The sequence below is a fragment of the Strix aluco genome, chromosome 21 (genome assembly GCF_031877795.1).
Source record: "Strix aluco isolate bStrAlu1 chromosome 21, bStrAlu1.hap1, whole genome shotgun sequence".
Lineage (NCBI taxonomy): Eukaryota > Metazoa > Chordata > Aves > Strigiformes > Strigidae > Strix > Strix aluco.
In genome coordinates this window covers 3,980,642-3,990,486 of record NC_133951.1, presented here as the reverse complement: position 1 = coordinate 3,990,486, position 9,845 = coordinate 3,980,642, and the positions used below count along the sequence as shown (strand labels likewise).

Below are 9,845 nucleotides of genomic sequence, written 5' to 3'. Positions count from 1 at the left end.
ATACCCTGTCCTGAGATAATCTATACCAAGAATGCATGGAGCTTCTGGGACGGTCACGATGGGGTGCTTTTGCCACTCGTTCGCAGTTAGGCTCACCTCGGCCTCCAACACAGTCAGCTGTTGAGACCCCTCTTGAAATACCAATGGTTTCTGCCCCTTTAAAATGGGATGGCATCAGGGTGCGTTGGGCACCAGTGTCCACTAGAGCCTTATACTGCTGTGGGTGGAATGTGCCAAGCCATCGAATCCACACAGGCCAATAAACTCGATTGTTCCTGTCCTCCACGTGGCTGGAGGTAGGGTCCCTCTAACGTTGGTCATAGTATCCACTATCGACGAATGGGTTAGAGCTGCAGCAGGAGCAGGAACAGGAGCAGCGAGAGCAGGAGCAGCGGCAGAACCAGTGGCAGCAGCAGTGGCAGGAGCAGCAGCAAGAGCAGGACAAGCAGCAGCAGGAGCGGTGGCAGCGGCAGCCAAGTGCTCCAGCAGGGTCAGCTTGAGCTGGTTGCTTAGGACATCGTCCAGCTGGGTTTTGAGTATCTCCAAGGATGGAGACTCCACAACCTCTCTGGGCAACCTGGTCTGCTGTTTGACCCCCCTCATGGTAAGGAAGTGTTTTCTTGCCTTGAGCTGGGACTTCATGTGTTTCAATTTGTGCCCACTCCCACTCGTGCTGCCAGTTGGTACTTCTGAGAAGTGATTATGGCTCCCTCTTCATTCCCTTCCATCAGGTATGGGAAGAATCCCAGCTCTCACAGCCTCCCCTCAAATTTCAGACACACCAAGCCCCTAACCAGTTTTGTGACAAAGCAGGGAAGACCTGTGTGGAGGCAGGAGTAGCCAGCAGCCAGCCATGCCACCAAGAGATGTGCTGTATCGCGTGGTCAGGAGCGACTTGGCAGGGGTCAGAGGACAGGAATGATCCTGCGTGGTTATGAAAGACACAGAGGTGGCCGGAGCCTCTTCCTGCCCACACGACCACCCCTCTCTTACACACACTTGCACTTCTGCCTCTCTGGCCACCTGCCTCCCTTTCCCAATCCCTGGACATCTCCTTGGGATATCTCTTCCCCACGACCATGGACACCTTGATCTCCCCACCCTGCTCTCCTCTGGGTGCACTTCCCAGTACTTTTGCACTTCCAAGGATGCCTTGTGGTTGCTGGAGTTCAGCACCTGTGAGCAGCGTACCTGGACGTGGCTGCATGGAAGCAAGATGCGAGGAGAAGAGCCTGGGGTTTGGCCAAGGGGCTCAGAGCTCAGAATGCTGCTGACCCCACCCCTCTACCCAACCCCCCGCCAGCCTCACGTATCCCTAAGGCCTGGGAGGCAGGTAAAGGGGACCACTGCCGCCATTGACAGCCCAGTTGGGTCTGAATCCAGGGGGAGAGTCTGTGGGAGATGAGAAAGGGGCTGCCTGCTGTGGAGAGGTCAGCTTCTTCATAGGCACCGTAATCTCACCTGCATTCATCTCACCCCAGCCTCAGAGAAGAGAAGCAGAGCAGAACTCTTCCTCATCGACAGGCGAGCTTGGCGGTTTGGAGAGCCCAGAAGGATCCCTTTCTGTTCAGTGGCTGCTGAACCCAGGAGCCCAGCAGAGCTCAGGCTCAGGCTGCCACAGCTCCATGGCCCCTGGCCCAGACATCAGCGAGGCTGAGCATGCCTCCCAGGAGGCACACACACACACAAATCCATGTGTACGACACATATAACACATGGCCGACCACACCGATCAACCCAGGCAGGAACACACAGCACTCAACAGAGGGCACCGAGAGCCTCGTCCAGGTCCCCTTCTGGCTGATCACGATGAAGGACTGTGAGTGGGACAATATTACACACATGTACAACGTGGATCACTCCAGCAGCTGGACTGAGACACCCCGTCCACCCTGTAGCTGGTCCCTGGCTCCGGTGGGCCTGGTGGTGTGGTTTCACTCCAGGCGGCAAGTAAACACCACGCAGCCGCTCACTCACTGCCCGCACCGGTGCGATGGGGGAGGGGATCGGAAGGGTAAAAGTCCTGGGTTGAGATAAAGACAGATTAATAGATAAAGCAAAAGCCGCGCACGCAAGAAGAACAAAGCAAGGAATTCATTCACTCCTTGCATCGACAGGCAGGTATCTGTCTCCAGGAGAGCAGGCCTCCATCATGGTTACTTGGGAAGACAAACGCCATAACTCCAAACATCTCCTCCATTCCTTCTTCTTCCCACAGATTTATGTGCTGAGCGTGACGTCATATGGTATGGAATATCCCTTTGGTCAGTTGGGGTCAGCTGTCCCGGTTGTGACCCCGGCCATCTTTTTGTGCACCCCCAAGCCTACTGGCTGGTGGGCTGGTGTGAGAGGCAGAAAAGGCCTGGACTCTGTGTAAGCACTGCTCAGCAACGACAACAACACCTCTCTATTATCAACACCGTTTTCAGCACAAACCCCAAACGCAGCCCCATACCAGCTACTATGAAGAAAATTACCTCTATCCCCAAACCAGCACACCTTGACACCCTGGTCGTTCTGGCAGCCAGCTCCTCCGGTTCTCTTGGCCCCAGAGACATGCACGCAGACACGAAATGGCCTTATGATGTCTCTGGTGGTTGGCCAGGACCCTCTGGTGCCTCCTGTAGCCAACGCCCTCTGTGACCTCATCCTGAGGGGCACACACCCACACGTGGCTCCCAAGCCGCTTTACCCACTCGCTGCCTCAGCTGGCTTGATACTTGAGAGCAGTCACACACTGACTTGCATACCCTCACACGCTTCACTTGCTGGCAGCACATTATTTCCACTCACCCTGGTCTGTCCAGGTGCCGGCACCCCAGACAAGCAGTGCCGACGACCTCCGGTCCCACTCCAGTGACTGGCACCACTGAGACCGGAACCACGGCCACCTGTGGTTTGGCTCCAGTTGCTGGCCCCTAGACTTCCATACGCACACATGCACACAGATCAGAGAGCCCCTCACCAGGGAAAGTCGCTAGGAATAGAGCTTAAGAAGAAGACAGGACAGGCTGCACCGATCAGAAGCAGGGCACGTCCAGGCAAACATCCTGAACAGCAAGTAGTTCTTGAGGGACAGCCATGTTATCCCATCTTCCCTCTAGTTTCCTCACGTTTCTTCCTCCCAAGACCACCCTGAACCCTCCCTTCTCCCACCTCTGCTTCCTCCCACAAACACGCCATACCGAGTCTCGTGCTGTGCTGTGCTGCTCTTCCCCTGCACTCATCACAGTTTTCCAGTATCTAAAGGCAGCTACAAAGACGACGCACAGTCCCTCTTAACAAAGAGCCACACGGAGAGAAGAGGGAGCAAGCGGGAGAGGTTTCGCCTTCATACAAGGAAGACATATTTTACAGTGAGAACAATCATTCACTACAACAACCTCCCCAGGGACGTGGTAGAATTCTGGTGACAGGAGGTTTTCAAGATGCAATTGGACAGGGCGCTAGATAATCTCATCTGGGCTCCCTTTCCTGCAAAAGGTTGGGCTAGATGATCTTTGGGGGTCCCTATCAGTCGGGGCAATTCTATGATTCTGTGGCAATTCCGGCTCCCTTCATGCTTTATGTCGTGGCTTTTGAGGTGTGCCGATGAGTAATGGGGTTCCTTCCAGAAGAGCTGAAGAGCTCTCCCCCCCGCCAAGCTGGCCTTGTCTCCATTGTTATAGGCTGTCAGGGGCGAAACCCGGCAGCTATGGAAAAATCCGTAGCTGTAGCAAGGGAGGAACTCTCTTGGACAGTCCGCTGGTTGGGATTGGAGAAGAAGGGAGAATGAAACACGGCTCTCTAGCAAAGCTGTGATGCCCAATGTCTTTAATGAGAAAATCAAAGGAAAATGGAAAAGGCGAGAGCTGAAGCAATGCATGTTGGAGGCCGAGAAAAGCTCAGAGAAGTGCTGCCGTCGGAAGGAAAACCTCCACGCCAGGCATGCTTCCTGTGCAACTCCCCCTCAAGGCTCTGGCAGTCACGTATGCTCTAGACGCATTGCTACGGAAGGAAGGTGGAGGTGTTTGATGGGGAGCGTAAGGTAAAGCAGAGCAAGAGGGGGAAAGAGAGAGGCTTCCTTGGGAAGAGACGGAAGGCCGCTCCCTCGGGGCTGGCTCCTGGACTTTCCTCGAGGCCCCTGGTGCTCCATCACGGGCAAGCGATCCACGGGCTTCAGCATAAGAGATTGCCCCGTCCCAGAGGCCCGCAGAGCCCGCGGCCCAGACCGGACCACCCAAAGCCGCCCAGCCCCAGGGAGCCCCCAGAAGCGATGGGCACACTGGCAGCGCTGAGGGAGCTCCCCACGGCAGCCGACGCGGTGGATCCCACGGCTGTGCTCTGAGGGAAGGAGCTGAGGATTGGGCCCGGCAGCGTCACCATCACTGGCGAGGGCTGGATCGCAACGCTGGAGTCGGCGCACCGGATGACGCAGGGCTCGTTGCAGCTGTTGGCAAGCGGGGTTGGGCCGCAGGTGGCTGGCAGGCACGGGCTGTAGCACGACATGTCTTGCAGAGGGAGGCGACCCTGCAAGACCGGGAGGGAGCAGAGGGCATTAGCTGTCGGGCCCTTTCAGACCCCCAGCTTGGCTCCTCCGAGAACAAACCAGTGGCTGGCCGCTCAGCGGATAGAGATTTGGGATGGGGTCTGCATTGGGTATTTGCTAGTAATTGAAGGGTGATCCGAGAGGGTCCGTCAAAACATAATGAAGCTTCCCCTGTCCAAGTCAAGCTCCCTCGCAGCCTATACCTCAGCTGGCCTTGCCACGCCCAGGCATGCCTGCCCCATGGAGGCCCTCTGCTACCTCCGGTGACTCCATTACCAAGGGGATGTCTGCAGGCTGTGAGGATATTTCACAACACTCCTTCTGCTCAGCCCTGGAAATTTGGTAGGGAAGGTGCCCCAGAGAGAGTCCTCAGTAAGCCCCCTCCCGCCGTGAGGAAATGGATGCCAGGTTTTCCAGACGGGTGGAGCGTAGCCTTGGTGCTGTGGCCTTGGTCAGGGAACGATTTTCTACTGCACACCAAGAGGCTCCCTCTTCCTGGCATCGGGCTCTGTACTTCCTGATCATCCATCAGCCCTTGTACAAGCATCAATTTGTTCACTCAGACAAACGGGTCTCCTTCTCCCTGCCCCCACCCTCAAGACCCCTCGTCTTGTCAGGTCAGGCTCCTCTCACCCACATCTTTCAGGAGGGGACATGTCTGAGTAAAACGCAACAGGGCTCCTGAAGACAGCAGCCACTACGGAAGAAGACGTCTATGGTGGGACTAGCTCTCCTGTGGAAGCTTCTCGTCATGCCAACAGTGCAAAAGGAGCATTGCTGAACTGCGGATACAGCCCTCTCCACAAAATCTGTCCTGCCAACCGAGGAGACAAGAGGCAAAATGAACTGACACTTACCAACTTCAGAGAGCAGGGGAAGGCACGAGGAGACGACAGAGGAGCTGGCAGTTGGGCATGCTTTTATACTGCGGCCCAGAGCCCCGGAGGAGCTGAAAAATGCCACAAACATGAAGCATGTTGAGAAACAGCAATTTGGACTTCTCACACCTATGCTGGTAGATGAAAGACATGCCTCCGTTGCCTGAAATGCGTGCCTCCCTTTTCATCCTGGGTAGCACTGACGTGATTTTGTTGATAGCAATTATGTTTCTTCCCCAGACCAACGCTCCTTTGAGGTCTCGTTCCAGTAGCTGGTGAAGCCTTGCAGCAGATTCAGGCCATGAGTAGGTGATGTACACGTCCTGCCCTTCCTGGGGAACATGGCCCCACTTAGATAGGAATTTTCCTGTGGGGCACGCCTGAAGGCCACTCAGAAGGGTCTCTCTTTGACGGGTTGACACTGACCCTGAACAACACCAGTGCCTGCCGCCTATGGAGTTGCTCGGAGCCCAGCCAAGCCTCTGCAGGATGGCTGTTCTACTGGGGGACAGAGAATGGAGGAGACTCAGATCCCCAGAGTGTTTGGAAGGTCATGGTCAAACAAGGCCGTCCTGCACTCTGGACCAAAACCCCATTGTGTGCAGGGATGGGGACACGGAGGCCATTGCTGGAGTGGCTCAGGGTACTCGGTGGCAGATGTCTGCTCCCCTCGGGCCTCGGTGATGCACACCATGCAAAGGGGGCCCAGCAGTTCAGCTGTTGTCCTCAGTCAGGAAAGGCCAGTTCTCTGGGAACTGCAGAGCCCTTGCCTTGCCTGCCAGGACTTTACTCATTACTCTCCTGAGGAGAAACAACGGCCCTGGAGAGCGATGAAGGAGCCTGCTGACTCAGGCCTGAAAGCGAGCCATCACCAAGTGGACCTGTTTGCTTCGGCACAGTCTTCCCAAACAACACTCACCTTTGCATCATTGCCTGCTGGCTTGTTCAGGTCACTGACCCAGAGGGTCTGGCTTGTTTTCCCTGGCTCAGGGATGGATTGGCACATTCGGGGCCCTTTAATTGCAAGGTGGCACCAGCAGACCACCTTGGAGTCACCTGTGAGTCACCAAATAGTGCTGAGGCACTGCGAGAGACCTCAGCTCCACCTCGGTGCACATCATCCATGCACTGGCATCAGGGAATCCGGGGGAAATGGATTCAGACCTGCCCAGGACCCTAGGTGCAACCTCGTGTCCACGTTCCTGCAGAAATGCAGCTTTGTGTACAGTGTTGTCATGGCTGTTAGCATCTTGCCCAACCACTTGGTGACTCCTTGAAATCCTGGGTGAAATCCTCCTTGGTGAAATGGCAGCCAAGGGAAGGACAGCACGGACGTGCCCTGACGTTCCCACTCCCAGACGTTTCTGGAGCACGGTCCAAACCGAGGAAAGTTTCCGCCCGTAAGTGTCCAGGGCCTGGGGAGCCTGCTTCTTTGATGGACCGGTGTGACAGACCACCAGACTGAGGCTGCAGCCTCTGAGTGGCAGCAGATGGTGCTCCCTGCTACCCTACGAGACACAGAGGAGACCTTGCCTGTCCGGAGAGGTGTGGCGGGAGCTCAAAGGCCAGGCGTGTGTTGCCAGCCCTGAGAGCTGCCTGGAAAAAGCCTCTGCCTGCCCGTGCTGCTTGGGCAGATGGGCCACGCTCTCACCCGGGCGGCCGTACCGTTTGGGGAAAGGGTCTTAGAAGGGGGATGTTGTCTTCTCCTGCAAAACGTTGATGGCTCTGACTCACTTCTGCCGTCGCTTGCAGCAGGGCCATGCTCTGGGGCTGTTGTGCCATCCTGATGGGACGGGAGACCCAGTGCCACAGCTCACAGTGGAAACGTGCTCACTCCGGACAGGCAGAAACAGGTCCCAGCAGTCAGCATGGCACCAGGGTGGGCGGCAGCCACCCGTGCCTCTTCCAGGTGGAACTGGAAGTGCACTGACAAAGCAGCCAGTGATGCTCCCTCCTGAAAGGCTCTGAGGCTCTCTGAGGAAGTTGCGAGGCACTCGGTCCCCAGCGTGTCCTCAGCTGAAGAGCAGGGAAGTGGTTGCCTATATCTTCCAGCCCCCCAAAGCCCTGAGATTGGCCCTCAGAGACGTGGCCCATCCCCACAGAAGGGGCACGGGTTGCCCACAGCAAACTCTGCAGGGGAAGATGCCAGCAGGGACCAGCCCTGAGGGAAACTCCCTGCATGGGACGCCCTGCCCTGTGGCTGCTCTGTTCCCGGCCGGTGCACTAATGGATGAGCGCTCAAACTACTGATGAGCACCAGCAAATGCCAAAGGCCGCGGTGGGTAAGCAGAGAAGTTGGCTACAGCCCTGCTGCTCCCGCCTCTCTGCTCTGCCTTGTGGCAACTGAGAGGTTATGCAAACAGGAGCAGGCACCAGGACAGACACTCTGCTCCTCACGTAGCCTCCTTTGTCACCAGACAGGAGCATGACACAGCCCGTCACAGCTCTGCTACAGCAGGCAGCGAGGGCCATCGCTGGGCTGCTCTCCTCCTTGGCCTGCCATCCTGCCTCCACTGCCAGATGCGGGAAGGCTGGGGAGGCATTCCTCTACCACATGAGGAGCCTGGCATTTGCTGTGCCCAAGCAAAGCTGAGGCAGCAGCAGAGGGCACGTGCATCCACCTGCCACAGCAGGCGCGTGGTAACACCTGAGGGCAGGAAGCGGACAGCACAGGCCCATCCTTGCTCCGCAACATGCCTTCTGCTTTGAACTGCAGCCACAAGAGCACTTGTCCTTTCCAGGGCTGGCAAGGTGACCGAAAGCAAAATGCACCCTCAGTCAAATGCCTATGAGTTTCCTCCTCAGCCCCTGTGACCTTGCGTCCTTGGGGCTGACTACCCACTTTGAGAATGAGAATTCTGAGAAGGAGAAACAGTCACACCGGGCCTTAGCTCATTGCTGAGCCCTCCCATGGCCGTGCAAGGCCTTGTGTTTCTCAGGGTCAGCCTCAGCCCTTCAACAGGAGACCCACGTGAGTGGCCTTCATCACGAGTGCTCCACGCCTGAAGCCCAGACTGAGAGTGGTACTCACGTTCCCCAGCAAGGATGTGCACAACCCACACACAGGGCCTGGAGCTACTGAAACCCTTCCCTGGGAAGTGGCATGGGACCTCAAATGACCGTTGCTTTGAGGAGCCAGCAACTAATGCATCACTGCGCTCTCACCCAATAGGGAAACACAGGCCGGGCCTTTCAGATGAAAGGGACAAGTTCTTCATCTGTGGGCTGTGCTTTGCAAGCCTCAAATTGCTGTTTGTTAACGTGCTTCACAAAGAAGGTGTGTTCCAGGTCTCCCGAGGCGCTGGCTCACCATATAAAAAGCCCGGGCCACTCCAAGCCCTTCCATCCACGTCTCTTCCCTTGCTCTCCACATTGAACCTGGTAAGTCTGAACTCACTGCTTCTCTTCGTGCTGGCAGGATTTCTGTCAACGGGACTGCTTCCCTTCTGTGCGGGGTCCTTCTGATACGTGGTCCAGGCTTGAAAATACACTGTGCTTCCCTCTTCTGGGAGGTGAGCTGGCGAGGGAAGAGGGAAAGCTTTCTTCCCTCCTGAGAGGGAGTCATTTGGGCTCTTTTGTAGCAGTGGCTCTGCTGAAATCTGAGGCTGCACGACCAGTACCGTCCAAGGGGTCACCAGGTGCTTCCTCCCCCATGCATGGCACAGCGACCGGCCTTGGTCACTCTTGGCATGCAAAGGAACTTCCCAGGGAGATGTGGCCCTGGCCAGCCACTGGTTTGTTCTCGGAGGAGCCAAGCTGGGGGTCTGAAAGGGCCCGACAGCTAATGCCCTCTGCTCCCTCCCGGTCTTGCAGGGTCGCCTCCCTCTGCAAGACATGTCGTGCTACAGCCCGTGCCTGCCAGCCACCTGCGGCCCAACCCCGCTTGCCAACAGCTGCAACGAGCCCTGCGTCATCCGGTGCGCCGACTCCAGCGTTGCGATCCAGCCCTCGCCAGTGATGGTGACGCTGCCGGGCCCAATCCTCAGCTCCTTCCCTCAGAGCACAGCCGTGGGATCCACCGCGTCGGCTGCCGTGGGGAGCTCCCTCAGCGCTGCCAGTGTGCCCATCGCTTCTGGGGGCTCCCTGGGGCTGGGCGGCTTTGGGTGGTCCGGTCTGGGCCGCGGGCTCTGCGGGCCTCTGGGACGGGGCAATCTCTTATGCTGAAGCCCGTGGATCGCTTGCCCGTGATGGAGCACCAGGGGCCTCGAGGAAAGTCCAGGAGCCAGCCCCGAGGGAGCGGCCTTCCGTCTCTTCCCAAGGAAGCCTCTCTCTTTCCCCCTCTTGCTCTGCTTTACCTTACGCTCCCCATCAAACACCTCCACCTTCCTTCCGTAGCAATGCGTCTAGAGCATACGTGACTGCCAGAGCCTTGAGGGGGAGTTGCACAGGAAGCATGCCTGGCGTGGAGGTTTTCCTTCCGACGGCAGCACTTCTCTGAG

General features: G+C 57.2%; 2 protein-coding genes across 2 annotated transcripts; one reads left to right on the top strand and one right to left on the bottom strand.

The window, feature by feature from the left end:
- Nucleotides 1-4,158: 4,158 nt before the first annotated feature.
- On the bottom strand, nucleotides 4,159-4,488 carry LOC141932806 (beta-keratin-related protein). The gene has a single exon (XM_074846924.1). The coding sequence runs from the start codon at nucleotides 4,486-4,488 to the stop codon at nucleotides 4,159-4,161; it is 330 nt and encodes a 109-aa protein (XP_074703025.1).
- A 4,752-nt stretch (nucleotides 4,489-9,240) lies between these two features.
- Nucleotides 9,241-9,570, top strand: LOC141932805 (beta-keratin-related protein). The gene has a single exon (XM_074846923.1). It carries the CDS (start codon nucleotides 9,241-9,243, stop codon nucleotides 9,568-9,570), a length of 330 nt encoding a protein of 109 aa, XP_074703024.1.
- The last annotated feature ends 275 nt before the right edge of the window (nucleotides 9,571-9,845 follow it).